Below are 18,969 nucleotides of genomic sequence, written 5' to 3'. Positions count from 1 at the left end.
TCATAAAGGAACTGGTGAGTGTAGCTCAATCCATGGGGCAACATGCCTATGTCTGAAGACACATTCTGCTACTTCGAGGATCCAGGCAATATCCAGGTGACTACAAAAGTGACCAACAGAGCCTCTCCAAACACTGGAAGGAGTATGCGAATTCACTCAGCCTGGTTGCCCACACTATTCAATGGATTTAGCACATATACAAACATACAAAACCCTAGTATGCCAAACCCCAATATCACAGAGAATCTTTTTTTTTTTTTAAGAAAGAGAGAGGGAGAGAGAGAATTTTTTTAATATTTATTTTTTTAGTTTTCGGCAGACACAACATCTTTATTTGTATGTGGTACTGAGGACTGAACGCCGGCCACATGCATGCCAGGCGAGCGCGCTACCGCTTGAGCCATATCCCCAGCCCCCACAGAGAATCTTTCTTTCTTTTTTTGGGGGAGAGGAACTGGAGATTGAAGCCAGAGCTGCTTTACCACTAAGCTCCATCCCCACTTCTTTTTTTATTTTGAGACAAGGTCTTGCTAAATTACTGAAGGTCTCACTGAAATGCTGAGGCTGGTCTTGAACTTAGAATCCTACTGCCTCCCAGAGTAACTGGGATTACAGGCATGTGCCACCATGTCTGGGTATAAGCATAATTTTTTTTAAAGCATTCATTTTTTTTTAAACCATTATTTTATTTATTTATTTTTATGTAGTGCTGAGGATGGAACCCAGTGCCTCACATGTGCTGGGCAAGCACTCTACCACTGAGTCACAATCCCAGCTCCATAAGCATAATTTTTAGTGACTGCATAATATTTAACTTAAGCCACAGCATCTTATACTAGTCCTCTATTACAAGATATTTATTTTGTTGCTAATTTTTAAGGTACCTGCATATCTTTCTTGGTGCTGGGGACTGAAACCAGGGCCTGCACATGGAGGCAAGCACTCCACCACTACACCCCTAGTCTATGTTAAATTTTAAAATAAAGATAATGTTGAAGGAGCATACCAAGAGAAATTAGTACATATGGGTAAAAAAAAATCTACGTAAGAATGTTGACCGAAACTTCATTTATAATGGCCCAAAACTGGAGTCACATGTCTATGAACAGGTAAATAAACTGTTATACATTTACAGAATAGAATACTACTCAGCAATAAAAAACAAACTGCTAATATATACAACATTGTTGAATCACAAAAAAATTATGCTAAAGGGGCTGTGGCTGTAGCTCAGTGGTAAAGTATTGCCTTGCATGTGTGAAAGTACTAGGTTTGATCCTCAGCACCTAATAAAAATAAAGATACTATGCATTCATCTACAACTAAATAAATATTGTTTAAATATTATGCTGAATGGAAAACAGCATAACACAAGAGTATAGACTACATAGTTTCATTTATAGTAAATTTAAGAAAAGGCAAAGTCAATCTATTGGTAGCCAGGTGAGATGGTCCACACCTATAATCCCAGAAGCTTGAGGCTGAAGCAGGAGGATGGCAAATTCAAAGCCAGCCTAACAATTTAGCAAGGCCCTAAGCAATTTAGCAAGAGGGGACTCAAAATAAACAGTAAAAAGGGCTGGGATGTGGCTCTGTGGTTGAACACCCCTGGGTTCAATCCCAAGTACCAGGGGAAAAAATTATGTTTATGACAACCATTTAAAAATGTGACTGTGAGTGAACTGAAAAAAGTATGCAGATGAATCCAAAAGACCAGAAAAGTCAATGGAAAGAGAAAGGGGAAGTACTCTCACCTGTTGCTATGCCAAAGCACCACCCTACACAGAGCCCTAGAGGAATTTGGAACATCACTAACAACAAAGAGAATCAAATACATTTTCTGGTCTGTTTCTTAGGGCTTCCTTTGATAATTCTTTCAATCACCAATGTCATTCCAATTTTCATACCTTCCTATGGGAAATCATACAACAAAATGTCAATGAGGAAGTGAATTTCAAGTCTGAAATATATGATATAGAATCCTTCAACTGAAATTTTCAAGTCCATGAAAAGTCAACAACTGAAGATGAACACAAAGCTCACCACACATGGAAGGATTCTTCTGGAGCTGACATAGAAACACAAACAGGAACAACTCCTCTCTATATTGCAGAGTGAGTAAATAACCATGCTTGTTTCCTGCTGCCTTAACTCTATTTTTAAATAACAAAAGCTTCCTTTTGAATTGCTTTCTAACTGTTTAAAAAAAAAAGCAATTAAGTTGACAGATAAGTAAGTAGAGAAGACAAAAACAATCTACTTAAACTTAAAATTTGCCATCTTAATCACAGCAAAACCAGTCACTGCTGAATAGCCATGCTACCTAAAGTCCAGGAAAATCAGGCTGTTTTTATTCTCCACAGGACCTTTGTCAACAGCACAAACTTTAAAGCCCTGGTAAATATATCTAAAAGGGCATGCAGATAACCTAGGCAAGCAATTTCACTTTTCTTCATTTTCTTTCCCTAACAACAGGGATGATAATGATCTCATAAAACACATAAGAGTAAATGGAAAGTCAATCAACTATAAAAAGGAAAAAATACAAGGACAGGTTTTGGACTCTTCTGATGTGACTTTTCTGATCATGGCTCCTCTACTTACATGAGCTTGGACAAATTTCTGAACCTCTCTGCTGCCTCAGCTTCTCACACATAATACGAGGATAATAATACTCCCTTCATATGGCTACATAAGATTCAAACAAGAGCTGGGTATGTGGCTCAGTGGTGGAGAGCTTGTTTAACATGCTCCAAGCTCTGGGTTCCATTTCTAGTACCATCACTGAAGGGTTATGAAAAATAATATTCCTACAAGTCAGCTCCTCAAGAAAAATGAGCGATAGTGTGGCTCGGAAGAAGGGAGGGAAATTAACCAAACATTAACAATGAGCCCTGAGGGAAAAAGCCATCCCCAGCATCTCCACCAAAAGCAAACATTCACCCCTTCCCAACCACAATGGGTCCTGTAGGAAGGAGGCAAACACTGAAATGCTAGGCCCTGGACTTTTACCCTTTCCCAATGTAGATGAGTCCTGGAAGGAGAAAAGCAAATAGTGAAGCTCTAGGTAACAATGGCTCCCAGAGACAATCAGTGATCACTAAGTTGTGAGCTTTTTCCAGTGACAACAAGTTGAACTTACAAGTTAAAATTTTAACCTGCACAATTAGGTCCCTGACTGTTCAAATTGAATGTCCGCAGTCTCCATGATTAAGTCACCCTCATTGAAAACGATGAAACCCAAACTCCTTCTGGGGGCCATTTCCTATTGAAAAACCAGCCTCTACCTCAGAGCAAAGCCTGTCCAAGGAAGGGACATGACCTTAGTCCTTGGAAAAACCCACAGAGCACTCCTAGGCACATTCCCACCCTGCTAAGTTGTTTATAAATAACAGGAGAGATCTGCTGCACCAGGTGTCCCTGACTCAGTCAGGCTAGGTGGGGATCCATAGCAGCCCCGTAGCAGCCACCATTCAGAATGAGACAGGGAAATACCTGGGATGCCAGATGACCCTCCCAGTGGTTTATGGTGGTTGGTAACAAGTTGGGAAACCATGTAGTTCAGCACACACACCACTCTAGGCTCAAACAAATCAGTTCAAACGAATACCCCTTTTGTACTGACCAATCACCCCTACCCAACCTGTTCCCGCCAGTGAATGTGCTAATCATGTTTTAGAGTTGTTATTTGATTTTCCCGCGGTGTGTGATGATTTGCTAAGAGAGGCTATGATGTATGTGAAGTCCCTGCCCTCTCCAAAGAATGTATAAAAATGCTGCAAATCCTGGGCTGGGGCCTCTCAGCGTCATCAGTTGCTGTGTGTGCGCGCGCGTGCGGAGGACCGAGCTAGCTTGCAATAAACACCTCTTTGCTGCTTGCATCGATCTTGGGTCTCTGGTGGTCTTTGGGGGTCCCTAATTCGAGCATAACACTATACCCAGAAAATGAGCCCTCTCATGCCTGATTGACTTCACTGAAGAATAAAGGAAAGCTTGCTGATCTGAGGTTTGCTTACAATCTCCTGCCTCTGTCATTTGGTTGCCATGTGCTTACAATCACCACAACAAACTGAAACAAGCTAATAAATAAATATAAGGGGCTGGGACTGTGGCTCAGCGGTAGATTGCTCGCCTAGCGCATGTGAGGCCTTATTTCGATCCTCAGCACCACATAAAAATAAATAAATAAAACAAAGGTGTTGTGTCCAACTACAACTAAAAAATAAATATTTTTAAAAATAGTAAAAATAAATAAATATAAGATGGTTCAAATAGTAGCTGGCAAACAGAAAGCACTCATTAGATTTTCTGAATCCCTATCTTGTCTATGTGCTATACAAGAGTGAAATATGTAGTAGATGCTCAAAATAGTCCTACCATTAATAAAAATTAAAGAAAATATGTGTCAAAATAAAGTGGTGGGGGATGGTGGCTCAGTGGGAGAGCACTTGCCTAGCATGTATGAGGCACTGGGTTTGAGTCTCAGCACTGCATATAAATAAATAAAATAAACGTCCATTGACAACTAAAAAATAAAAATAAAGTGGTATACTAAAATAAAATAACAACAATCGGGGCTGGGGTTGTGGCTCAGCAGTAGAGTGCTCGCCTAGCTGCACAAGGCACTGGGTTCGATCCTCAGCACCACATAAATGTAAAATAAAGATATTGTGTCCACCTAAAACTTAAAAAAAATAAATATTAAAAAAATTAAATAAATAACAACAATCATCCAATAAATAAGCAGCTACAAATAAACTATGTGACCTATGTTAGTATAGTTTATCAAGGAGAGGGAAATTGACCCTGAAGTCTCCACAAATTATCATAAACATTGTCAATCTCCTTCACTCCAATCTTTCCAAAGCTCCCATAGTTTTATTATTATTATTATTTCCCAAAAGTAAAACTCCCTGGAGCTGGGGACGCAGCTCAGTGATCGAATGCTTGCCTTAGCAATGCATGAGGCCCTGGATTCCATCCCAGCACTGCAAAAAAATGTTTAGTTTAATTTAATTTAAAATTTTTAAATAAATAAGCCATAAGTAAAAATAAAAAACTCAATTGTATAATAATTATCTTATAGTTGTTCTTTTTATTATTTCTGAAATATAAACACTTTGATAAGAAATATAAAATTTTTCATCATAGATTTCCAAGTGCTTTGTTAATTAGGAAAAGGCAAGGTACAGAAAATTGGGGAGAAGTAATTGCTTCTAAAATTACTAAATTCTAAGAAGTAATTTTCTTCATTTATGGAAAGAAAAATACATAAATATACATTTATGTTTAAAATGCAGGGACCATTTTGGGGAGAATACAGAAAAAACTGGTATTGATGTTTCTTTCAGGCAAGAAAATTAAATAGGGGACAGGGAAGAAAACAGTCTTACTTTTCATTATATACTGTTTTATAGTATGTGAATGCATTTTATAAAAGGTACAGGCCGGGATTGGGGCAGAGTGTATGCCTCGCATGTGTGAGGCACTGGGTTCAATTCTCAGCACCATGTAAAAATAAAATAAAGATATTGTGTCCACCTAAAACTAAAAATAAATATTAAAAAAAATGTACGGGCCAAGACACAGTGGCACATGCCTATAATCCCAGCAGTTGGGAGGCTGCAGCTTGGGAGGCTGAGAAAGGAGTATCATGAGTTCAAAGCCAGCCTCAGCAATGGCGAGGCACTAAGCAACTCAGTGAGACCCTATCTCTAAATAAAATAAAAAATAAGGGTGGGGAAAAAAATTTAAAAAAAAAAATAATAATAAAAATTAAAAAAAAAAAAAATAAGGGTGGGGATGTGGTTCAGTGGTTGAGTCCCTGGTACCAAAAAAAGTAAATAAATAAAATTTTGAAAGGTGGGGGGTGGCTGGGATACAGCTCAGTGATTAAGCACCCCAGTACCAAAAAAAAAAAAAATTACATGAAAGAAATTTCTTCCTACTTATGTCTTACATTCCTTGCTGTGACTTTGCAAAGTAGGTAAAAATTAGATATTACTATTCTCATTTTTAACCTACAGGGCTGTGGAAAATAATAAGAATGATAAAATGAGAGTAGGAATGTCATAAAGTTTATCAAAAAGTTTTCAAATTCCCAATCAGGATGGATTCCCTGACTACCCTGCCTAATTATAAGAAACAATTTTAATAAGGTATGCCACAAGCCTAAAATCATTGTTATTTATGTGTGAGAGGTCAAAAAATATTTTTTTAAATAGAAAATGAAAACTTTGGGTTTTTTTAAATTTTGACTTTTAGTTGTAGATGGACACAATATCTTTGTTTTATTTATTTTATGTGGTGCTGAGGATGGAGCCCAGTGCCTCACACATGTGAGGCAAGTGCTCAACCACTAAGCTACAATCCCAGCCCTGAAAACTTTGTTTTAAACCTAAGGTGAACTCTTTTTAGATTTACTATAATAGTACCTGTCCTATTAGCTATGCACATTACATAGTTGACCATTAGAAAAGTGCATGTCTAGGGGTGCAATGAAGCCAGTTATTGAGGTGAGAAAGGCTTCTGTTCTGTTCCTTGGTTTCCTCCCCCAGTTAAAGGCATAACCGGGGCAATGTTTTCAAACCCTACTGTAGTATCAGCTATATAACAAACTTTGTTTTGTTTGCCAAGATAAGTCAGCCTGGGATTATGATACTTTATCAGTAAAGCTGGCAAGAGTGATTTTTGAACACACTATTAAATTTGAACTTATAATAATGCTAATTGTTTTATCAAGTCACACTCCAAGAGCCAAATGCTATAACCTTAGTATCTCCAAGGTAGTATATATTGCCATTATTCATGGAATATTTTGCTAACCAGAATCTTGAACTCAGCAACTATCAAACAAAATTTCACTTATTATAGATTTTTGATAAAGTTTTTGTGGCAATTCTCCATCATAATTGCCAGTCAAAATCTTGGTAGAGCACTTGTCTCGCATCTGTGAGGCACTGGGTTCGATCCTCAGCACCACATAAAAATAAATAAATAACACATCTATTGTGTCCAAAAAATTTTTAAAAATTTTAAAAAACTTGGTTTTGCCAGGCACAGTGGCACACACATATAATCCCAGTGGCTCTGGAGGCTGAAGCAGGAGGATCACGAGTTCAAAGCCAGCCTCAGTAATGGTGAGGCACTAAGCAACTCAGTGAGACCCTGTCTCTAAATAAAATACAAACAGGGCTGGGGGTGTGGCTCAGTGGGCGAGTGCCCCTGAGTTCAACCCCTGGGGCTGAGACAGGAGTTTAAAGCCAGTTCCTCCCCCAAAATCTTGGTCTCAAAAATATGCTTGGTTTCATCCACCAAGAACACAAGAATGACCAATAAAATAAAATAAAAAACACAAGAATCGATTACCTTGGTACTTGTTTTCATATGTAAATTGGCTATAAGTTGTTGAATTCTGCATTAATTGACTTTAAATTTTTTATCTGGCCAAGCTTTTAATGTCCATTTGGAATCCTTTTTGCAGATCAGTTTAGATTGCCTCTGATCCATATTGCAAATGGCCCCTCAGTTTTACTATCTAATTTACTGCCTTTCAATATTTGAGTGCCTACTGTTTACTCACTATGCATTTTCAATAGACTGAGCAATAAGAATGGATGGTAACTGCTCCACTTCAAAACAGGCATTCATAATCTACTGAAGAAAAAGTTTAAATAACCTTTTGAAAGGGATATTTAGCAACATCCATCGAAACTTAAACTCTGCATACCCCAAATACACAAAGACATGTGTGACCAGGATGTTATTACTTCACTATGTTCCACAGGGGGAGAAATCAACATAATTTCAATGTCTCTGAACAGGCAAATATAAGGTACGTTTATAAAAAATAATACTTTGTGGACATTATAAAGAAAAAAACGATGGGCTGGGGCTCAGTGTTAGCACACTTGCCTGGCATGTGTGAGGCACTAGGCTCGATTATCAGAACTACATATAAATAAATAAAGGTCTATCAACAACTAAAAAAATATTTTAAAAAAGAAAAGGAAAAAACAAAAGAAGCAGGGCATGGTGGTGTATGCCTGTAATCCTAGCAGCATGGGAGGCTGAGACAGGAGGTTTGCCAGTTTAAAGCCAGCCTCAGCAATAGCAAGGTATAAGCAACTTAGTGAGATCCTGTCTCTAAATAAAATGCAAAATAGGGCTGGGGATGTGGCTCAGTCAGCAAGTGCCCCCAAGTTCAATCTCCGATAACCAAAAATAAAAAGGAAAAAAAAATGAAGGTACTAAAGTATAGAGAGATACTAAAATTATAAAGATGTTCAATAACACTTTAGTTTAAAATATAGATTAAGAATAATCTTTTCAATTACATGGTACTAGGACAACTGGATAGCCATATCAAGAGAATTAATTTGGACCCCTATCTCATGGAGTAGTCAAAGATCAATCAAAATAGTTCAAAGATGTCCATTAATCCAGTCTATTATTAAAAGTGCTCTTATTAGGCTGTGGTTGTATAGCTAGTGGTAGAGCACTTACATAGCACATATGAGGCACTGAGTTCAAACCTCAGCACTACATAAAAAAATAAATAAATAAAATAAAGGTATTGTGTCCATCTACAACTGAAAATATTTTTGTTAAAAAAGAGCTCTTACTGATGGCACTAGTTTTCTTCGCCAGCCATCCTTCTACAGTGAGGTGGTTTTTGTGCTTGATGTAGAATCAAAAGGATAAAGATGTCTACTTTCTTTTCTTTTCTTTTTTTTTTTTTGGTACTGGGATTGAATCCAGGAGCACACATCACCATTGAGCTACATCCCTAGCCCCTTTTTATTTATTTTTTTTTTTTTTAAGAAAGAGTGAGAGAGAGAGAGTGAGAATTTTTTAATATTTATTTTTAGTTTTCGGTGGACACAACATCTTTGTTTGTATGTGGTGCTGAGGATCGAACGCGGGCCGCACGCATGCCAGGGGAGCGCGCTACCAATTGAGCCACATCCCCAGCCCCCTAGCCCCTTTTTAAATTTTAAGACAGGACTTTGCTAAATTGCTGAGACTGGCCTCAAACTTGTGATCCTCCTGCTTCAGCCTGCAAGTCCCTGGGACAGCCTTCTCGTTTCCTGCTAAATGGATCAGACCACACTTTTGCTCCAGTGGCTGCATATCTTGAATAATTTCAGTCTGACTGATGGCTTGTTCCTTATGGTGCTCCTCTAGCCTCATTAGGGACAAGAAGCAAGAGTAAAAGGCAGTGCTAAGAGGGGGGCCCTGAAAATGGGAGTAGTAAACAGACCAGGACATGGCAAGGCCAGGAGCTGCTCTACCACTGAGGTATACCCCGTTCCACATCTTTAAAATCAATGTTTTGTTTTGAAAATTAAATTTTGGGCTACATATGGGGGTGTACATCTATAATCCAAGTGATTCCAGAGGCAGAGGCAGGAAGGAAGATTCCTCAGCAAGACCATTTCTTAAAATAAAAAATAAAATGAACTGGGGACATGGCTCAGTAGTTAAGTCCTTTGGGTTCAATCTTCAGTACCAAAAAAAAAAAAAAAAAAAATTAAAATTAAAAATTAAATTTTGGATTCTACTCCATAATGCAACTGGTTCCATTTTAATAAAAAAACAACCCCCAATACCCTCTTAATATGAATAACTGACCTTCCATATAGAAAATACTCTCTTTTAGAAAACATTTTTATCTTGTGACTTAGCATAGAGGCTGCAAACTACAACGATGGGCCAAAAGAGCCATGCTGCCTCTTTTTATATTGCCTATGAGCTAAGAATGGTTTCTACATTTTTAGAAGGTTTTAAAAAAGTCTCATACAAATAATATTTTGAGATGTAAAAATTACATAAAATTCAAATTTCAGTGTTTATAAATAATAATAAAGTCAATCTTACTCATTTATATTTTATCTACAGATGCATGTGTGTATTTTATCTACAGCTGCATGGCCCACAAAACCGAAAATATTTACTATGTAGCCCTTTTCAGAAAAGATCTGCTGATCCCTGGCTTAGCATGCATTACTTCAAACTAAGAGGTTGCATTCCCTATTTAGAGAAGCACAGCTGTGTGATCAGAGCCGTTTCCAAAACAACAAACTTGGGAAGACTCAAGTTTCCTTATTGACAAAACTAAAGACAATGACACTAATTCACATGGTTATTGTGAGGACTAAATATAAGGTTATTGTGGGGCTGGGGTTGTGGCTCATGGTTCATTACACGTGCGAGGCCCTGGGTTCGATCCTCAGTACCACATAAGTAAAATAAAGGTTGTGCCTAACTACAACTAAAAAATAAACATTTTTTAAAAAATATAAGATTTTATAAGAATTAATAAGATTTGTTGGGCTGGGGCTATAGCTCAGTGGCATGCTGGGTTCGATCCTATGGTGCTAGGCAAGTTCGATCCTTGGCACCATATATAAACGAACAAATAAAATAAAGGTATTCTGTCCATCTACAACTACAAAAAAAATTTTTTTTAAATAAAAAATTAGATTTGTCCATAGCGAGGACTCAACAAACAGTAACTGCTGCTATTACATAAAATTTTTACTTTACATTACTATTTATTTATTTATTTATGGTGCTGAGATTGAACCCAGGACTTCGCATGCTGGGCAAGTACTCCGCCACCAGCTACATCCATCCTTTTTAAAATTTTTTTAAAAACTTAAGACAGAGTCTCACTAAGTTGACCAGACTGGCCTCAAATTTAGGATTTCCTTGTTTCATTCTCCTGGGTAGCTAGGGTTACAGCCACGCATCTACTCCCAGCTCTATGTTATTCTTTTAACACTACAAAGAAATGTGTTACCTTAACCCTACCTTCACTGACAACACTACCATGACTTCACTATGATATTATCACCCTTCAAAACATTCTGTATATTGGGCTGGGGTTGGTAGCTCAGTGGTAGAGCACTTGCCTAGTCATGTGTGAGGCACTGGGTTTGATTCACAGCACCACATATAAATAAACAAAGGTACATCAATAACTAATAAAATATTAAAAAAAAAAAAAACCTTCTGGGTTTGGGTGTGATGGTACATACCTATAATCCAAGCAACTAAGAAGGCTGAGGCCGGAGGATTACAAATCAAAGCCAGTCTCAGAAATTTAGCAAGACCCTAAGCAAATTCATTAGACCCTGTCTCAAACTAAAAAATAAAAAGGCTCACTAGTTAGTCCCTGGGTTCAATCCTTGGTACAAAAAAAAAACAACCCACAAACAAACAAAAACCCCTACAAAGAAGTTACTATAATCCCATTTTGCACATGAGGTATCAAACCCAGGAACTAAACAATTTGCCCAAGGTCACATAGCTTGTCATGGAAAGAGCCAGAACAGGATCACAAATCTTATCTTTTCCATCTCACTGTGCTAAACCACACCACTGATAATACCTGCTTTCAATGGTCAGCAGAGTCAGGGATTTCATTACTATGGTATTTTAATAAATTCGTCAAGAATCTTTTAATTCAAAACGCCAGTTCATTTGCTAATTTTAGATAGCAGAATTTCTAAGCCAGTGAATGGATTTCAAAGAGGTCTTTGCAGGGCTAGGGGTGTAGTTTAGTGCCTAGCCTGCATAAGGCCCTGGATTTGTCCGCAGCACCAAAGGAGAAAAAGGGCACCAGATTTTATGTTCAAACTAACAATCATTTTAGGTAATAGCAACAGCTACAAATAAAGTATTTTTAAAATTTTTTTTAGTTGTAGATGAACACAATACCTTTATTTTATTATTTTTATGTGGTGCTGAGGATTGAACCCAGGCCTCACACATGCTAGGCAAGTACTCTACCACTAAGCTACAACCGCAGTCCTACAAATAAAGTGTTTGTTTTGTTTTGTTTTTTGTTTTTTTGATACCAGGGATTGAACTCAGGGGCACTCGACCACCGAGCAACATCCCCGACCCTATTTTGTATTTTATTTAGAGACAGGGTCTCACTGAGTTGCTTAGCGCCTTGCTGTTGCTGAGACTGGATTTGAACTCACAGTCCTCTTGCCTCAATCTCCCAAGCTGCTGTGATTATAAATAAAGTATTTTTTAAGTAAACCTGTCCAGATCCTAAATGTCAATACTGGAAGGCCATATTTTCACATACTGAGACACATCTGGCTAGAACAAAACATTGTTCCTGGGAAAAGAGCCATATAAATCAAATCAGTACTCCCAGAAAAGACTCCTTTGAAATCCATCCTTCGTCAACCAAGGAGAAATGTTAGTATTCTAGGCTCAGATGTCTTCTACTTGAAAGACTGACACAATCTGGAGTTAACTTAATTGAAGCTAGGGAATGAAAATCCATCTCCTAAGAGGCTCATTTAGTAAGATAGAGTGAAAGCAGAGAAATTGCCTAGGAAGAGGGAGGCAATAAGAAGGAAAAGCTGGCACCCAATTTAAGAATTCATATAGCTCCAAAGAGCAGAGCAAGGAAAATTATTTTAGTGAACCCCTTTAGGTTTTGCATAACCCACATAGCAAATGCAAAAGGAATTCCTTTGAGTGAGCTAAACAGAAAGGTTATTTAAAATGTATGACTAGAACCAGAATGCATTCATTCCTTGTAGATCCAAAAATAGATAATACTCAGAACCTAAGTCCATTCCACCTTTTATCTGTTTCTCTCTTCCTCGGGGGTTATATTTTCTCTCTTCAGGAACATTATTTATTTATTTTTGTATAAAGATGGAAGTACAATCTTTTGCCTGACAATACCTAATAAATACTTCTGGGAACTGGGGTCATAGCCCAGTACAGTGTCTGCTTACCTAACGAGGGTTCCATCCCTCCAGCATGGCAAACTAAATAAATATTTTCTTCTCTTTGGATAAATCAGTACTCATTTGTACACTCCACATCCCTCTTTATTTTCAATGTTGAGACAAGGTCTTGCTAAATTAGGACCTCTCTAAGTTGCTGAGGCTTATGATCCTTCTGCTCAGCCTACTGAGTTGTTGGGATTACAAGAATGTGCCACCATGCCCTATTTCGGCTTGTTTTTGAGACAGGGTCTCCCTCTATTACATAGGCTTGAGCCCAAGCAGCTGGGTCTATAGGCCCGCACCACCACACCCCACTATCACATTTTTTTTTTTTTTTTGGTACCAGGGATTGAGCTCAAGGGCACTTGACCACTGAGCCACATCCCCAGCACTATTTTATATTTTATTTAGAGACCGGGTCTCCCTGAGTTGCATTAGGCTTCACTAAATTGCTGAGGCTGGCTTTGAACTCGTGATCCTCCTGCCTCAGCCACCCGAGCCACTGGGATTAAGTTAATGGCTCCTGCCCTGTTTTCTTCAGAATAATGAAGTTCAAGAAATCAAATATCTGACTATACTCTGAAAATTACAAAGGTCACAAATAAGTTGTTAGTATTCATCATTTTTTCTCTTGCTAGACTTTTCCCTTTCTAAAAAATGCAGTTGAATGCATACCTGTAAGCCCAGAGACTGCAAGAGGCTGAAGCACAAGGATTGCAAATTGGAGGCCAGCCTCAGCAATTTAGCAAGACTCTGTCTCAAAAAATAAGGGCCAGGGCTGTAATTCAGTGGCAGAATGTTTGCCTAGCATGTGTGAGGCACTGGGTTCAATCCTTAGCACCACATAAAAATAAACTAATAAAATAAAGGCAAAAAAATAAAAAAAGGGCTGGGGATGTAGCTCAGTGGTAGAGTATGTACCACTCCCCCCAAACAACAACAACAACATTGGTTTACCAGTTTAAGAACTTCCATCAAATGCTCCTTCCTACTTTTGCCTGGAGCTTTCCAGACATATCAAATCACTGTAACAAAATACACTGTTACAATATGAAAACAATTTATACTTTGTTAAACCACCTTCATTCCAAAACCCAAATCAAAGGCAAATTTTAGATTTACTGAAGTTTCTTTCTGCAAGGCTAAAAAGCCCTGATTTCAGTTTTCAAAAGTCTGTGTGAAAAAAAATTCTTATTTTTATATTATAGTTCTATTCTCTATATATTGTCACAGTAAAGAAACGAAATGAAACTTGCCAACTATAACTCATACTCTAAAAAAGTAGATATCAGAATTTAGATGATATGTTGTATTCTAAAAATCAAAATGATCAAATTTGAAGAGTAGGAAAGAAACTTAATTAAGAGATCATTTGGCTCTGGTGTAGCTCAGTGGTAAAATACATGCTTAGTTCAAGCAAGACCCTGGGTACAATTCCAGGCAACCCGCTCATCAAAAAAAAAAAAAAAAAAAAAAAGTATTTTGCAGGGACCCCAAGAAACCTATCAATAGTAGATGACATGGAGATAATGAGAAGAATCAGTTTTCACTAAATTTCATTTTGTACCTTTTGAAATTCGTACTATGTACAGTTTAAATATATCTATTTGTTATTGTATCAATTTATTATAAATCACTGAAGGAATCCAAAGAAGCCCTCATTTCTAGAAGAGAAAATTCAGGCCAAAGAAGTAGATAACCTGCTCAGAATCACACTGCTGAAGGGCAAAAGGCTGACAGGAGAACTCAGAAACCTAGTGAAAGCGTCCAGTGCTCCCCTCACCATAATGCTTTGTTTATGTTTGTGGCAAAACATCAGGTGCCATCTTACAAAGAATAAAAGTACCACCATCCTCCAGTTTAGAACAGTTCTTTCAGAAATCATGGTGACTGGTACAATAGTAACACTTAATGTTGTCACAGAAGATTCTATGGCAAAGGGACAGACATGACATCTTCATTAACAAGTCTCCTACCAGGCTGGGAATGTGGCTCAGAGGTACAGCATTTGTTTGGCATGTGTGAGGCCCTGGGTTCCATCTCAGTTATCCACACCCCCCAAAGAAAATCAACTCCTAAAAAGTGAGTTAATAAAGAGAGAGGAGTTATGGCTCAAAGGTACTCAGTAAGTACAAAGTTTTGGGTTAAATTCCCAGCACCACCCGCAAAAAAGTAATATTAAATAAAGACAACACATGGATTATGTGTGGACAGTATGCCCTCTCTCAGGCACACATAGATTCAAGCCTTTAAGCAGGCTAGGAAATTTTTTTGGCATTCATTATTACTGACAGCAAGTATGTCTGACTAGGCAGAAGATATTTAGCATTTAGTAGTACAAGGAGTTTATTCCTGGTGAACTGATTCAGAGGAAAGAGCAATAGCAGCCTACAGGAAATTCTAGTTTGACAGAAGACTTCATTCCACTGCAGAGATACTCTTCAACAGGGAACTAAGGGAATTATTCAGACCCTAAAACCCTCAAATACTCTGAAGCAAGGCAGCTTCAGCTCCTCTGAGGAATTCAAGCATTCTTTCCCTTTTGGTAAGAACAAGCATTAGCTTTTTCTTTCAGTGGGTACCAATGCCAGGAAAACTGCAGAATTTCCATAGGAAAGAATAAGAGAAGCCAGACGTTAAAACCATAGGAAAAAAATATCTGAATCAGCCTAACTGGAACAGAAAGACCTTGGAAGAAAGTTGTTAAAAAGGACTATTCTTTCCGTTTTAGAGCTGTGTGTGGCCTTCAAATTTGTAGAAATACATGTATGTTAGATATTGTTAGTAACAAGACTGGCATAACTTCCAGTCAGAACTACTATTCATATTTCTAAAGAGAAACTATGGCATATGGATAAACCACAGACCAGGACTTTCTTAGATAATTCTAGGTCACAAGGTCACAACACACTGAAAACCACATCTTCAATTCCATATCACTTACAAAGGCCAGAGAGAACTCAAGTCCCAACACTAGATAACCCCTATCGTCTCTAGGGAATTGATATTATAAAATGCCTCACCTCAACAAACGTCCTGAGTGTAGTTTCAAATCCCATCTCCAATTTTCATTACATATTTTTGACATAAGAAAAAACCGTTGAAGTTTGTTCATTAACAATGTTTCTACTTTGTTGTAAATAAATCTGCTTTGTAGTAAAATAGTCACATAATTCAAATGAAAAAAAAAATCACAGGAAACTTAAAAAGTCAATTATCCTCCCAGGGAAAAGTATTAATATTAAAATCTCTATCAATGTATTTAATCAAAAACATTAAATGACCAGGTGTGGTGTCGGGCTGGGCAGATAGCTCAGTTGGTAGAGTGCTTGCCTTGCATGCACAAGGCCCTAGGTTCAATCCCCAGCACCACAAAAAAAATAAAATAAAATAAAATAATCAGGTATGGTGATGTACATATGTAATCCCAGTGACTCAGGAGACTGAGCCAGAAGGATCGAAAGTTCGAGGCCAGCCTCATCAATTTAGCAAGACTCTGTCTCAAAATAAAAAATTAAAAGGGTAACTCAGGGCACAGTGGCGCACGCCTGTAATCCCAGCAGCTCAGAAGGCTGAGGCAGGAGGATTTGCTAGTTCATAGGCAGTCTCAGCAACTTTGTGAGGCACTTAGCAATTCAGTAAGACCCTATCTTTAAATATTTTTAAAAGGGCTGGGGATGTGGCTCATTGGTTAAACACTCCTGGGTTCAATCCCTGTACCAAAAAAAAAAAAAAAAGGATTGAGATGTAGCTCAGTGGAAAAGCTCCCTGGGTTCAATTCCCAGTACGAAAACAAAACTAAACAAACAAACAAACAAAAAAAACAACTTAAATAAATAGGGTTGGGGTTGTAGCTCAGTGATACAGCACTTGCCTAGCACGTGTGAGGCACTGGATCAGATCTTTGGCACCACATAAAAATAAATACAACTAAAAATAAAATAATAAATAAAAACAAGCATTAAATACATAAACAAAAGTCAAAACCCCAAGACACATTCACTCCTTCTTAGCTACAAATGAGTTTAAAAGTGATAAAAATGCCAGGAGCAGTGGCACAGGCTTGTAATCCCAGTGGCTTGGAAGGCTGAGACAGGAGGATTGCAAGTTCAAATCCAACCTTGGCAATTTAGTCAGACTCTGTCTCAAAACGAAAAATAGAAAAGGTTGAGGATGTAGCTCAATGGTAAAGCGCCCCTGGGTTCTATCCCTGGTACCTAAAAACAAAAAATAAGTTGCATTAACTTTACCTAGGTAACTAACATTACCCTAGGGCAAGAGAAATATTCAGGGAGTCACACATTTCCCTTGATGTCAATTTTAAAAATTAAAGAGCTGGTTTCTTTGATAAGAAAAAGGGGAGAACAAAAAAATTTTTTAATTATATCTTTAAGCTTCTGGTCCAATAAATTTTAAAAAATTGCCTCATGGCCACAATATCAAAGTCAATTCCATTTTCCCTCCAAAATCATGAGTCCTATCAAACATTTGGTGTCCATGAAAACTGCTGCTGTTTAAATTCATTCGATTAAAAATTGAGTTCCCAGGGGCTATGGCTCGCCTAGCATGTATGAGGTACTGGGTTGGATCCTCAGCCCCACATAAAAATAATAAATGAATAAAGATATATATGTATATTTATATATGTATATTTGAGTTCCCACACCTAAACAAGTATAATCTAAATTCAACCAGAAAAGCTGAATACCAACTTTACCTATCCTACAGTTCCATGCTTACACTTAGTAAGTATCAATTTTTTTCTCAACTTGGGGTAAAAAAAAGCACGGTGAAATTTCACGAGTGTAGCTATTAAGTAAACAGAAACTGATGAAAAGGGAAAATGGATGTCTATACTCCAACCTCTCCTGTGTGACTTTTCAAAAAAAATGGTTTAAAATTGTTTATATGCAAGTTTATTATTTTCTAAATTTTATAGTTGTCGATGGGCCTTTATTTTAGTTATTTATATGTGGTGCTGAGAGTGGAACCCAGTGCCTCACTCGTGCTAGGCAAGCGCTCTACCACTGAGCTACAATCCTAGCCCCACATATGCTACTTTAAATGAGACTAAACTCTGACGTGCCAAATCTTAACTTGCCACGGTAATGGAATAAAGAGCTAAGCATATAGTCGTCTTCTCTCAGACAATGCCAAAGTTTTGAGTCAATAATTTCACACGACTCTCCATTAACTTTTCATGAACCTAACTAACAAGAAAATAGACTGAGATTTCAAATCATTTCTTGCTCTTCTTCTGGCGGAGGCAGAAAGAGGGGGCACGGCAGAGAAAAAGGAGCACAAACATGGGGTATTCGAAAATAAAACAGTCCTGAGTGAGGGACAACTACAGGAAAACAGAGAGAAGAAAAAGAAGAACTTTGCATTCTCAGTCCTCAGACTCCGTTCCAGAATTCAGCACTACTTGCCAAAAGCAATGGCATTAGAGCAAATTACTAAATATCACCCACAATCTTCCGCTTCGACTCCCCGACACTTTGTCCAACCACTCTCAGTTATGACACTCCCAGGCAGTGCTTGCCGAGCAGTGCTAATGCATCCCTAGTAAGGGAAATCTGAGGCCCAGAGGGGGCACGGCGAGCTCGTAAAGAAAACTCCCAGAGTTCGCAAGCGGGGACCCGAACAGAAAGTCTGCTCACGGTGCAGGCTGCAGAGCCGTCTCTTCTGGTCTCCACCTTTACACAAGGGTGGTCCACCTGGGACTGGGGACAGAGGGCTCCCTCCCGCCGCCGCCTCAGTCCCTCGGGACGCGACGCGAGCCCCCCTACCCTCTGCCAGCAGAGCTCCGGAACAAGACCTCCACCTTCTCGCTTCAACCCTCCGCCCCGCTCAATAGGATACAACCGCCATCCCTTTCTGACCTGTCCCCGAGGGGTCCGAGTCCGTAGTGCGACGCCTCCATGCCGGCCGCTTCACAAGCGGCACCCACCACCAGACCCCGGGACGCCGATGCTAGGGTGGCAAGTCTGGCCGGCAGCCGGGCCCCGCCCCTTGGCAACCACACCCCGCACTGTCGCCACCGCCTATTGGCCCACGGACCGGCCGCTCCTCCCTCATTGGCTATTGGTTCCAGCCGGCGATGCGGGAGGGTTTCTAGGGGGCGGGAGGAGCGCGGGAGTTAAAGGCGCCTGCGCAGGGGCGGGGATGACGCGCCTGGGCTTGGTGCCCTAGAGAGCCCCGCCGG

At 38.8% G+C, this 18,969-nt stretch overlaps 1 protein-coding gene across 2 annotated transcripts in view; it reads right to left on the bottom strand.

Moving 5' to 3' along the window:
- Tulp3 (TUB like protein 3) overlaps positions 1–18,747 on the bottom strand; it is a 62,684-nt gene extending 43,937 nt beyond the window's left edge. For both annotated transcript variants that reach the window (XM_076852548.1, XM_076852549.1), the window contains exon 1: positions 18,647–18,747. In XM_076852548.1, the coding sequence (XP_076708663.1) occupies positions 18,647–18,687 (41 nt within the window). In that variant the 5' untranslated portion in view covers positions 18,688–18,747. The remainder of the gene's footprint in view (positions 1–18,646) is intronic.
- Between the last annotated feature and the right edge of the window lie 222 nt (positions 18,748–18,969).

This window comes from Callospermophilus lateralis, chromosome 4 (assembly GCF_048772815.1).
Source record: "Callospermophilus lateralis isolate mCalLat2 chromosome 4, mCalLat2.hap1, whole genome shotgun sequence".
Lineage (NCBI taxonomy): Eukaryota > Metazoa > Chordata > Mammalia > Rodentia > Sciuridae > Callospermophilus > Callospermophilus lateralis.
The sequence above is the reverse complement of the archived record's forward strand: the minus strand, read 5'-3'. Positions and strand labels throughout refer to the sequence as shown.